General features: G+C 36.1%; 1 protein-coding gene across 15 annotated transcripts in view; it reads left to right on the top strand.

Moving 5' to 3' along the window:
• Uimc1 (ubiquitin interaction motif containing 1) overlaps nt 1-12,949 on the top strand; it is a 159,660-nt gene that overhangs the window by 123,021 nt on the left and 23,690 nt on the right. For all 15 annotated transcript variants that reach the window (XM_033761652.1, XM_010622085.1, XM_033761651.1 and 12 more), the window contains one exon: nt 1,541-1,694. In XM_033761652.1, coding sequence (XP_033617543.1) covers nt 1,541-1,694 — 154 coding nt within the window. The remainder of the gene's footprint in view (nt 1-1,540; nt 1,695-12,949) is intronic.

Genomic DNA, 12,949 nt, shown 5'->3' with positions numbered 1-12,949 from the left:
TGTACTGGGGATTGAACTCGGGCCCTTGCGCTTGTGAGGTAGGTGGTGGAACCACTGAGCTAAATCCTCGGCCCATTTCCACCTTCTAGAGAAGAGTAAAATCAGATAATCTCCCAATGCCTGCAGGATCAGCTTTCAGAAACAAAGTGGAAGGGAAGATTTTCCTTCTCAGCAGAATGAAATTACTGAAAGTTTTGATGTGAAACAAACCTAGGTTTGAGTCTAGATTGTTTACTTTTAAACTTTTTGGTCAACATGTTACTTTGCCTTCCCAAGCCTCAATTTCCCCTTCTGTAACACCAGAGCTTCTGTCCAGTTGGTTTGTCATGAGGGATGGATATGTACACAATGCTTGGCAGAGCCTGGTTTAGTATAAGATCTCAACCACTGCAAATGCCTTTCTCATCTTTATTTTTCCCCTTTTAAGAATATGTGTTTTGAAGAAAGCAAATGTTTAAAATAGGATATATTCTGGCAGTTGTAGAAACTAACTTGTTATTTGTGTGGCCAATTTGCCTTTCTGCTACATCACACTTATAAGCGGTATATTTTAGGCCTATAATTGTGGACCAAAAACCTTTGCTGTCCTTTGAAGCAAGTGTTAGGCACTAGTGCTGCAGTGTTCATGCATGCATACTGTGGAATTAATCACTGCAGAGCTCTTGGCTGTGACCATCCTGTACAGGTAAAATACAGCTGCCTCTGAGAGATACCAGCAGCTGTAGGAGAAATAATGATTATAAAACACTTAGTTTAAGAGTGACTTCAGCAGAATTAATTGTCTTAACTAATGACATTTCTTTGAGTTTTTAAATATTTGAGTGTTAGTTTCTGCTTTTACACTTGATCTTAGCCAAAAAGCCGAGAAGCGATTAGTTTCTGCCTTTAAATAAATAAAAAAAAAAAAACCCACAAAACACAAGAGGCTTTAATGTCTTTTTGCTCTAAGGACAGGTCTAGGTTCTTAAGTTAAATCCTATTTATGTTCTGTTTGACAGAGCTCATTTGTTTTTAAACTACTTATATCTTAGTCACAGTGATCATGCTGTGTGTGTGTGTGTGTGTGTGCGCGCGCGCGTGTGCATGCACATGTGAGCATGCATAAGATAGAGAAAGTATCTTTAAGATGCTGTTGAGAACCAAAGTGTGTAGCACACCAGACACAGTACACTTATGTAGTGAGGACTGTCAATGCCCTAAGTTTTGGATCCACATAGTCCTTGGTTTGAATTTCAACTCTGCCACTTACTTGTTTATGGCTTTGTGCAAGTTACTTTATTATTTTGTATAACACTCTTATAAAAAGGTATGTCAGCACCTTCGTAAGATTGTGAGGATTAAATGTGTAATATGTATAGTTGGCAGGCACTGAATATATAAATATTAACCATATTAATAGTGTCGTGAATTTGGTAATCTCATTGGTATTGTCTCTTTGAAAGTAAATGAAATAATAGAATGAAGTCTCTTGTAGGTTTTTGGAGAAAAACATGCTTTATAAGTTAAACCTTTTATAATTGTCATTTGATGTATTCTTCAGGTTGGTAACAGGGAAGATGGTGAGAAGGAAACACCTATTTCTACCTTTTCATCTAGTAACCAGGTATCCTGCCCACTGTGTGACCAAGGCTTCCCAGCCACACAGATTGAGCGACATGCTATGTACTGCAATGGTCTAATGGAGCAAGATGCAGGTAAAGACTCACCATGACAGATTCTTACTTTTCTTTGCGTTAGTACTTTCGTAATCTTGTACATCACAATGCAGAGAAACAGACAACTCTTCAAAGTTAAAGTTGTTGTTTTCTGTCTAATTAATTTTCTAGTACTTTCATGTTCTTTATTACTTTTTAATAGATATACTACCTTGTTATATGCACCATAGGAGAAGGGGAAGGGAAAAGTCTTTCCTCTTTTTTAATTTTTGAACTTACGCTTTGCTGTAGGAAGGCCAAAAACTAGTACAAAGCGGCGGATTTTGCCTTTCAATTTATATGTTCAAAGTATTGAGACTCTTGTAGAACTTGATAAATTAAGTTCTAGAGTTGCCTATTTTTCATTGAAAATGAGTATCTTTTTCTTTTTAAATAGAAATTCTACCTAGAGACAGTAGCTGAGAAAATATCTTGAATTTACGTTCTTCATCTACATGTCTCTTCTGAGTTACCCTGGAGTATTGGTTTATCTCTCTGAGTATAGCAAAAATTGTAGTTCTGGTATATTGTGAGATATTGACTAAGGAAATCTTGTTAATTATACCTATTGAAATACTTTGATCCTGTTTATGATTTTAAACTCTAAATATAGTAGTGTCATCGTAGCTATCTACTTTGGTCCAACACACTGAATATAACCCTTAGGTAATTGGAAGTGTTGCAACATTCTTAGTGCTACTCACTTTCTGTAACTTAGTGTGCACAGTTGTATAATTGTGAAGTTTATTGGGTTTTTTTGGAGATAGGACCTCACTCTGTAGTTCAGAAATGGCCTAAAACTCTCAGCAGTCCTTCTGCCTCAGCCTCCCAAATGCTGAGATTATAGGCATGCACCACCATGCTCAACAGTTGTGAACTATTTTATAAGTTAAAATTGCCAGAAAGAAATATACATGTTAATTATGTTTTTACAAAGTAATACAGATCTTAGTTATTAACCTATATAAATTGACTTGTAATTTAATAGTTTGATTTTTCTGATTATAAAGTGATACATGTTCATTGTAATAATAGTAGCTTACATTTATTAAATACTTAGAAATACTTAAAATTAGGCACTATTTACATAAATGGGACACACACATATAAAACATTCTGCAAACCACCTTTTTATATTTTAGTAAATTTAGATCTATTGCGGATAGGTTTTTTATATAGAGATATGACTGTCAAATTTTTTATTTTGTTTTTTGAACTTTTAGCATCTTCCCCATCTTACTAGTTATTTGTAAAAGTTTTTTGGTACCGGGTATCAAACTTGGGACCTTGTGTTTATGAAGCAGGTGGTAGAACTACTGAGCTAAATCCCCAGCCCTGTAAAAATATTTTTAATATGTAATATACTGTAATGTGAATTGCCTACATTTACTTAACTGTTGTATATTTAGAATGTTTTCCTGTTGCCTTATATAATTAGATGATATCGAGGCTATTATGTGTAAAGTTATTGCTGTATTTTGGGATTATTTACCAAGAATAGTGTATTCTGAGGTTATTTCCCACAGATAACAGTGGTACCTCAGTTCATGAACTTAATTTGTTCTATGGTTTTGTAAAAGATGGCCATGTTTGTGTGCACGTGGGAAAGATGGCTGTGGTCGTGTTTGTCACCCAGTGCAGAATTTAAAAACCAAATCAAAATTTTGCCAAACATTTCTGTTTGAGAAGCAAATTGTTTGCAAGCAAAAGCATTTGTGAACCGAGGTACCACTGTAGTCCCATTTGCTTTAAGCTATCTAGATTCTTTTTAAGGCCAGCTTGTCTACCTAGAACTAGAAATAGGATTTCTACTATTTATTCTTATATACCTTGAATTCATCCAAATACTTTCCTAATATCTTGTTTTTAATAATGGTGGTGGGCATTATGTGGCTTACTAAAGAAGTTTAAGACAAGATTTCTGCCCTTAAGGAGCTTGTGGTCTCATTGGGGGAAATAAACATTTACCTAAGAAATTAATTACAAGATGATACAAAGTAAATGGTTTATACCCAAGTGCATGTCCCAAAAGGAAATGCAGTGGGAGAGAGAAGTTCAGTGAATTGGGATGATGTTCCAGAGACAGGGTAGGTTTAGTCCAGACTGTTAAAACTTGGTAGGATTGGATAGACCTATAGGAAAGCCTTATCCACTTGTGGGTTTCGATAAGATAGGAAGCAAGATAATAACCATTAATCAATAGCTTCTTCTTAATCTCTATAACCTTCTCTGGTGACATAGGCTCTGTGAGAGAGTTTGAAAACAGGGAATCCTTGATTACATAATCTGCTTAGTCTTTCCTTTTTTGTCTTTAAAATTTTTAAATTTTAATGTATTAGTATATGTGTGTAGCATGTTTACATTCCTTGTGGGAAGTTGGTACAGGTACGTTAACACATCTTAATTCCTTTTTTACCCCCTTTCTTTTCCCTCCCTCCCCTAGTCTGCTCAGTCTTTTACTTTCTTGGGAACAGAGTTTGGGGGTATAGGTGGGCTAGGGAAATAATTAGAATTATGTGAGACATTTATTAGTGTGTGTGTGAGGCATTTATTAGTGTATGTGGCATATAGTGTGTCCTTAATAAGTTTGACCAGTGTCTTAGTCACTTTCCTCATCACTGAGATACAGAACCTGACACAACTTAAAGGAGGAGAAGTTCATTTAGGCTCGTGTTTCAGAAATTTCAGTCCTTGAAATGTCATCAGGAGGATGGAAGGGCCTGGGCAAGGAAATCTCAAATTATCATAGCCAGGAAGCAGAGAGCAAAGGGATAGGTCATGACCCCAATCAACCAACTCTTTCTAAGATCACATTTAACTGTAGTGGCTCTGTAATTCAGTCACCTTTCAAAAGCTCCACCTATGAGTACATGACGCTTTTTGGGGGAACATCTAATATAAAACATAATCATCTTTTTACTTGGTTTCCCCATCAGTTTACCTGCCTTCATCTTCCTTACCAGAGACATAAATTAGAGATTGTTTCTTGTTCTTCTCACCTTTTGTGACTGGAAACAGAGGCCAGGTCCCCCACCCTCATTTCTAAATCTTTGATTAAAGGAAGCCTCTCCTTTTTCAGAAGGGAAGTTACCCGCCCCTTTTGGTACTGGGGATCAAACTCAGGACCTTGTGCTTGTGAGGCAGGAGGCAGAACCACTGAGCTAAATCCCTGGCTGGGAAGTTACCCTTCTTGAAGACTCATAACCCAGGCTGGGAGACCAATTCCTAAGGATAGAATAAGGGAGGACTCATCTCCACGTCAAGTCCCCTCCTTCCTGTTTTTCCCAGAAGCTGATCATAGACATGCTTGGTTTGGCTGTGTAAAAGAAATAGTAATTAGAGTCATTTACATGAAGTGTCTACCATTTATGCCTAGTTACCGTGCAGCACAATAACAATTATGCATATCATTAAATATGTGTCTGATTAACTTTATTGTAAGTTTTATTTGATTATAATACTATAGACTGGTTAAGTTGGCTTGTATGCTCAATTTGTTCAGTGACATGACTATCCAGAACTAAGGAAAAAATATTTAAAAAATATTTAAAGGTAATGTTGGAGACTGGAACAAAGGAAAGTTGCCTTTGTGTTTGTTTTCTGGAAAGTGTAGTTGAGATTATTTTCATTTAAATACCTATAAAAATAAAGTTGTGCTCCCCATTTATTCATTCAATAAATGTCAATACTTACTGTACACCAGATACAGTGAATAGAATATACAGAGTCCTTGTTTTCATTGAGCTTAAGTGTTAGTAATGGGAGGCAAACAATGAAAAAATAAATACACAATGTAAAGTGGTAATAAATAATTTAGAAGAAAAAATAAAGTAACAAGAGGGGGATTGGAGTACTGAGGTTAGGAAATAGCAGTTTAAAATAGATTGTCAGGAAGATTCCATTTAGGAGGTAGCATTTGAGCAGGGACCTACAGAAAATGAGAGAGTTTCAACATGAAAAGGAGAAAGTATTATAGGCAGAGAGTAATACAGTAAAATCAAAGACTGAGGTTTGAACAGGCTTGAGTATGGTTGAAGGAAATTCTGGGAAAATGAACAATGATAACATAGCTAATTGAGGAAGAGATAGGTGGTGGACAAAGCACAGGCTGTTAGACAAGACAGTAACCATTGGAGGGATCTGAGCAAAGCGTGAATATTTAAGCAAAGGTTTATTCTGGAAAACAGAATACTGGGATAGAGGAAAAGAGTGGAAGCTGGGAGAACAGAGTCAACACTTAATTTTTGGCAGAGTAGAAGAAATGTGGGCTTTGAAGTTAGGCAGATCTGGACTTAAATTTCAGCTATAATTACTAATTGAGTAAGGGGCCAGGGATTTAGCTCAGTGGTTTTGGTGCTTGCCTTGCAAGTGCAAGGTCCCGAGTTCAATCCCCGGTACCAAAAAAAAAAAAAAAAAAGAATAAACTAATTGAGTAATATTCAACAGGTTATCTTACCTCTTTCAGGATTGGGTTCCTCATTTATAAAATTTGTCCGACAGTATCAGGACTGCCATAAGAATTCAAGATACTTTATAAAGTACTGTGCCCAGTCAATATATGGTAGCAGTTATTATTATTAACTTTTCCTGTCTGTGTAGTTTTTCTGAGGTTTGTGTTTCTGTCTGCTAATACATAAAAGTATGCCATCAGCTAGGTAGAACTAAGAAGATGAAAAGTAATTCATAGGAGTCAAAGTAGTAAGAACAAGTTAGTGAGATTATAGAAGAGTTAGGGAAGCTGAAGGCATTAATTATATACACTTTGGCTTAGATAGAGGGTAATAGCTTAGAGTCAGGATATTGCTCAGAGTGGAGTGGATTGTCTCTTAAGGGTTATCTCCAGAAAAATAATGATGGGTGGGTGGATGGGTTTGGGAGGTAGAAATCCTTCTTACAGATATGCCTGAGAGGTAACAGAAAGGACTGAGGTCTAAAATAGGCTTGCCTTGAACATCTGTAAGACTTACTTCTCAAAACAAAATCAGACCTTTCCTGTTTTATGTACAATACTTGTATTTGTCTTTCTGAATGTAATTTGTATACTATTCAGTTTTCTCACTTGTATTAATGTGGCAGCTTTTGTGGTACACAGGATAATTACAGTATGAATGTTGCTCTTGGTGCCTGTTTATTGAGGGGTTAACAGTCATAAAGTAGGATAGATTTAATAGAAATAACATGAATTTTAGAGACAGGTTGACTTGTCAGGGAATATACAAATCAAATGCAGACTCATATCATGGAGATTATAGTTCAGTTGGGTAGACAAGACATGCTCATGAATACCTATAAAACAAGGTCAAATTACTAAAGGATATACAAATAAAATCTGTGGTGTTTCACAGAAAATGTGATTAAACATTGAAAGAGAAGGGCATTAATGTAAAAAAACAGTAGGCAAAAATCACATGAATAGAAAAAATGTAAAGGGTATGTAAGAAAGAGTAAGCAGTTCAATGTGACTGCAGTATGAGCATTGTGAAAGGAAAGAGTAGGCAATTGAAGAATGATGAATGTAACTTGAATTATTTGTGTTAATATGGGGCAGTTTTTTTTCAACTCTTAAAGAAAATTTGTGTTTAACCCACTGTTGTTTATAGGACTTTTTGAATGCCATAATTTAGTTTTCTTAATAATTGGGAAACCTATGTTAGGTTCAGGCAATGTTGGATCTAAGTGTTTAGGTGATCTCTCTCCATCTTTTGTCTCTATTAACAGGCTTTTTAAAGGGATAATTAAAATGTATGCTAGCAGCTCAGACATTTTGCTTTTAGTGGAAAGTAGGAATTCTTTTTCCCTGAGGCCATAGGTAGGTCTACAGGAGTCACAGCAAACTTTGTAGGGGTGAGTGCCCAAACTGCAACCCAAAATCCACTTACTTATCTTAAAGTGCCAGCACTGCAATTAAACCTGGATACTGAGGTTTTAGTTTAGAAAAAGTAACTCATATATTAACATCTTTTGTCTTAAAAGAAAACAACACACATCAGAGGTTCACCACAGGAATAGGAAAACTGTGATATACTTTACTTGGTGTATTTGTCTACTTGTGGGCTAGGGATTATAACCAAGTTGATAAGTACGTGTCATTTTCAAGTCAGAACAAGTAAAGGAGAACTCTATTTATCTAAAATTCTTTTAGTATCCTATAGTATTAGAAAATTCTGTCAGTCACGATAAAGAAAACACTTAACAATGAGTTTAACAAATGGGATTTCTTTTTCTTAGATAAGTCCGAAGTGAGGTAGTGGCTCAGTGATCTAATTGAAGGCTTAGGCTTTTCCTCTTTGGCTTCCCAATCCTAAACTTAAGGCTCTACGGTTTCAAGATGACTGCTGCATCTCTAGCCCTCATACCTGTGTACCAGGTGGGAAGAGGGAGAAAGTGTATAGGTTGTGACTTCTTATTCTAATCACTTTAATCTGTTTCTTATTCCTTGCATTCTCATGGAATTGGGCTTATTCTAAGTAATGGTTGAATTGAGTAATTTCTAAATTTAGTGTTTGTTCATATTATTTATATGTGTTTATGTCTATCTATAAAACTATACTCTCTGAAGTTACTTTTTACAAATGTTTCAACTTAAAATTTTTTCATTACTTCTTTTAGTGAAATTTTTTTACTAGGTTTTAGGATGCTGGAGGTTCCTTTGGAGGTGGTTTTTAGGTTCTTTCTGTCCCAGACAAAGTATTGAATGAAACAAGCATAAATAGTGACACACTTTCACATTTATTAAAGATGGGGAAAAAAACAGAAGGTTAGGGGAAAATTGGCTCTGCATAACGAGTTTGAGCCAAGTAAAAAGAGAGGAAAAATAAATAAAAAATACAGTCTACAGCATAGGGTGGGCTGCCATGAAGAGGCATGACAGTGAATGCTTAATGGCCTCTGTCCCTTTTGTATATTTCCCACACTAGTGTAACATCCAGGTCATCCTATCAAACATCTGTTCAAGTTCTCACAAGTCCACATGCAGCATTCTAAGAATTGTTCTGCGTGTGTGTCCCAGGATTGTTTCATGCCTCTTTTTGGAGCTAGTTTTATCATTACCTTATCTTCCTCCCTTAGTCTTGTGCTAGATGCTGGGAGTGTGTGTGTGGGGGGGTGTCAAGAAGTAGTAGGGGTGTGATATAAAACTGAATGAGATCTAAAGTTTATAATCAGGGAATCAACAGTCCAGTTAGGAAACAACATGGATATGAGTAAGTAAAATATAAGTATAGTTTGGTTGAAGTGCTGAAATAGAGGTGCTGACCACCCACAGAAAAAGGGTTTAATTCTTTTTTTTTTCTTTCCACTATTTATTGTGGTTTAATTCTAATTACTATGAAAAAGGTTTCTTTCTAATAACGGGCATAGGCTTTTAAACTTTTCTTTTTGTATTAAAAGTAAGCATCTAAAATAGCTGTATTCTCTGAAGTTTCCCCCAGCATCTATTGGGATCTTAATATTGTCCTTACCAGTGTATATAAGTTCTTTATAAATTAGTTGGTTTTTGCCTCAAAGATGCTTTCCAGGTTTTTTTTTTTTAGTCACACAGTTCTTACCATATTTCTGTATTTATACAGCTGAGGACAGACAGCAATCATAATCATCTCTTCTTCCTCCTCCTCTTTTTTTGGGGCCAGAGGCAGTTCTGTGGGTGGACGCCATGGCCTCATGCATGATAGGCAAGCTCTCTATCACTGAGCTATATCCTCAGCCCTTTTTATTTTGAAATTAGGTCTCACTAAGTTGCTCAGGCTGGCTTTGAATTTATAATCCTGCCTCAGCCTCCTGAGTAGCTGGGATTATAGGCATGTCCCATTGTGTTTGCCTAACAGTCCTCTCTTCTGTGAACACTTTCAAAGCTTTTATTCTTGACGCAGAAGCAATACTGATCCTGGAGGAAAAGTCTAATCAGTGTGAACAAAAGTGGCACTAATATGAGGAAAAAAGCATTAGAATCCATGTAGAGTTAAGGGGATGGTGTGGACAGTAAGTAAAAAGAATAAAGATTTCATTGCCATTGATGATGAAACAAGGAAGCTAGGGAGGTAAGAGAAGGAATAGGCTCGTCCAGAGGTCAATAGAAGTTGGATGTCCAAAGTGATATATTTAAAGGAATGAGGACATACTGTATCTCCAAAGCAACTGGGAATTTAAAAACCTACACTCCCTTACCCCAAATATAAAAGTAAAAGAAATAAAACCAACTACTGAACCATCATACAAATTTTGGTATATTTCTTTATTTTGGGGCACTTGATGGAGCAAGCTTGTCCTTCTCCCAAATGCGCATGCGCACGCACACACACACACACACACACACACACACACACACACACACAGACAGACACACACAGGTTAAATATTCTTAATTCAAAACTCCAAAATTTGAAACTTTTTGGATACCACTATGATGCCACGAGTACAAAATTCCACAGGACATCATGTGACAGGTTACACTAAAAATATATAAAATCACCTCAGGCTATGTACATAATGTGTATATGAAACATAAATGAATTTCATGTTTAGACTTTGGTTCTTTCTCCAAGATGCAAATATTTCAAAACCTGAAAAAATATAAAATCTGAGACATTTGTGGTTTGAAGCATTTTGGAAAAGGGACACTAGTATGTGTGTGTATTCTGGTTTTACATTTGGTTCCTCCCAATATTATAAGCATTTGTTAAGCATCTCATTCTGTTAGAAATTCTTTATATTGATAAGCTTATTTATAATTTTTAACTTCAACAGATTACACAAATGTACTTAATTCTTTTTTTTTTTTCCTTTTGGTACTGAGCTAAATTCCCCAGCGTGCAATTCTTTGTCTTCATATTTTTTGACAGAGGAAAGAAACCAAAATGACAGGCAATTTTAGGACCTTGTGCTTGCAAGGCAGGCAGCAGAACCAGTGAGCTAAATCCCTGCCCACCCCTTTTTTAAAAAAAGTCCCTTTCCCAGTAGTCAGTTATATTGTCCAGTAGAATTGACTTTTTCTTATTTATTTATTTTTATTTTTATTTTTGTGGTACCAGGTATGGAACTCAGGACTTTGCACGTGCGAGGCAGGTGGTGCTACCACTGGGCTAAATCTCCAGCCTATTTATTTATGAACAGCCAACTTTTTAAAAACAATTTTTTATTTTTTTTTATTTTTTTTTTTTGAGACAGAGTCTCACTGTGTAGTTCAAGGTGGCCTTGAAGTCACTAAGTGTCCCAGGATAGTTTTGAACTTGCAGCAATTCTCCTACCTTAGCCTCATGAGTGTTGATGTTATAGACATATACTGCCACTCCTGACCTCTCAGTACATATTTACAGTACATAATGATTACATTCATCTTGGAGAATTTGTATATGTACATAACACATTTTAATTCTTTTTACTTCCCCTTCTCCTCTTCTCCCTTTCCATCTCTTGGTCCCCTTCCCAATTGCAAAACATCTAACCTATTATCTATTATTTTGATCTTCCTATTATTTATACTTTGGTATTCTCATGTAAGAGAAACTATTCACTATTTAAACTTGTACGTCTGATTTATTTCACTTAATATTATTGTCTTAAGGCAGGAGCAACATATAAAACAAAATGTAAGGGCATTTTTAAAAAGGATGTTTGGAACTATGGGTTCGCTCTGGGTCTTATCAACCATAAAGTACGTTACTCTCTACTAGGCTTCATCTCAGAACTATTCAGTGTTTTTTAGGGAGATTGTATATTGAATGTCTAGGCTATTGGACCTAGAAATGTATCCTAACTTTTAGCTACTGGATAAACTTTTAACCCAGTACTTCCAGCCCACACATATGTAATTTTTCCTCTGGATTAATAGTGTAGAATTGCAGCACCCTGCTTACTATAGTCTCATTTGTCTTCTGGCAGTTTTCAACCTTTTTGTGGAAAATTTCTGCATATTAGGTCCACTGTGGTGCATTAAAAAATAGTTGTTTGGTGTGGAATATGAAATGGTAGTCTGCCTGCTGCCCATGCCTGCTTGAGTTCTCAATGTCTTTACTCTTCCCATCTTGTTCCTTTTAATTCTTAACTCTTTGTGACTTGATATCCAAGAGCCAGGACTCTTTTAGCAGTTTTCTGCTGCCAGATGTTGTTATTCCTCCCTTCAACAATAAAATAGTTCTTTTTAACACCTAAGTTAATAGCAAAGCATTATATGTTGAAGGGATACTAACAGCTGGAAAACATTTTAGAGACGTTCCCTCACTTTAGGATCTAGTCACACTTTTTAATTCAGGCATCTAGAGCATTTTAAGAAAGAGCAAAGTTCAAGAAATTAATATTATATCAGTGATCTGAATTGAACAGAGTTAGAGCCACAGAAAGGGCTATGATTACTTAGTAAAATAAGTATTATTATCTTGGTTTTAACAGTGATGAAACTACTCTCAGAGAGGTTTACTACTTTCATAGCATTAAGCTTTTTTTTTTCCTCTCGGTAATGGGGATTGAACTCAGGACCTTGCACTTGTGAGACAGGTGTGGTGCCATTGAGCTAAATCCCTGGCCCCAGAATTAGGATTTTAACAAGCAATAGAGTTGAGGTCCAAGCCTAGGTTGCCCATCTTCATAACTAGCATTCTTTTGCACAGTGGTTCATTGCTCTGCCTTCCTTGTATAGAGGTAGGACTCACAAGGGAAAAGTTTGAGCAAACCACAGAAGCCTTCCTCAGTTTCAGGAAGGTAGACTACTAGAATCTTTTACCTCTGACAAACATGAGATATGATCTCATCAGAATCGACCTTGGCAGCTTTTCAATTAACCTGGAAGAGATGTTACGGATTCAAGCTCCTTCCTAGTGAACAGAATCCATGCTACATAAGTTGCCTCTGTAAAATCATGTATGCAAAGTTAAAAGATCAAATGAACAGTTACTTTTGGTAGTAGCTGTGTAGGTTGCTTATGCCCAGACTGATTGGTTTCTGAGGAGTTTTTTGAAGGTCCGATAAAAAGGAAATGCTTGATAACAAGGGATGTTTTCCATTGGGTAAAAAGATTTAAATTTGCCAATCTTTCTAATCCATACCTACCACTAACCATTAGTAGCCACCACTTATGAGCAAAGGGATTGTACTTCTTGTGTATTGTTTTAATCTTTTGAAGTAGATGTCATTCAACCTTTATAGAAAAGGATATTGAAGGGGCTGGAGATTTAGCTTGGTGGTTCCACCGCCTGCTTCATAAGCACAAAGTCCTGAGTACTTGATCCCCAGTACTTTAAAAAAAAAAAAAAAAAAAAAAAATT

This window comes from Fukomys damarensis, unplaced genomic scaffold (genome assembly GCF_012274545.1).
Source record: "Fukomys damarensis isolate Sample0158 unplaced genomic scaffold, DMR_v1.0_HiC HiC_scaffold_9, whole genome shotgun sequence".
NCBI classification, from domain to species: domain Eukaryota; kingdom Metazoa; phylum Chordata; class Mammalia; order Rodentia; family Bathyergidae; genus Fukomys; species Fukomys damarensis.
The sequence above is the reverse complement of the archived record's forward strand: the minus strand, read 5'-3'. Positions and strand labels throughout refer to the sequence as shown.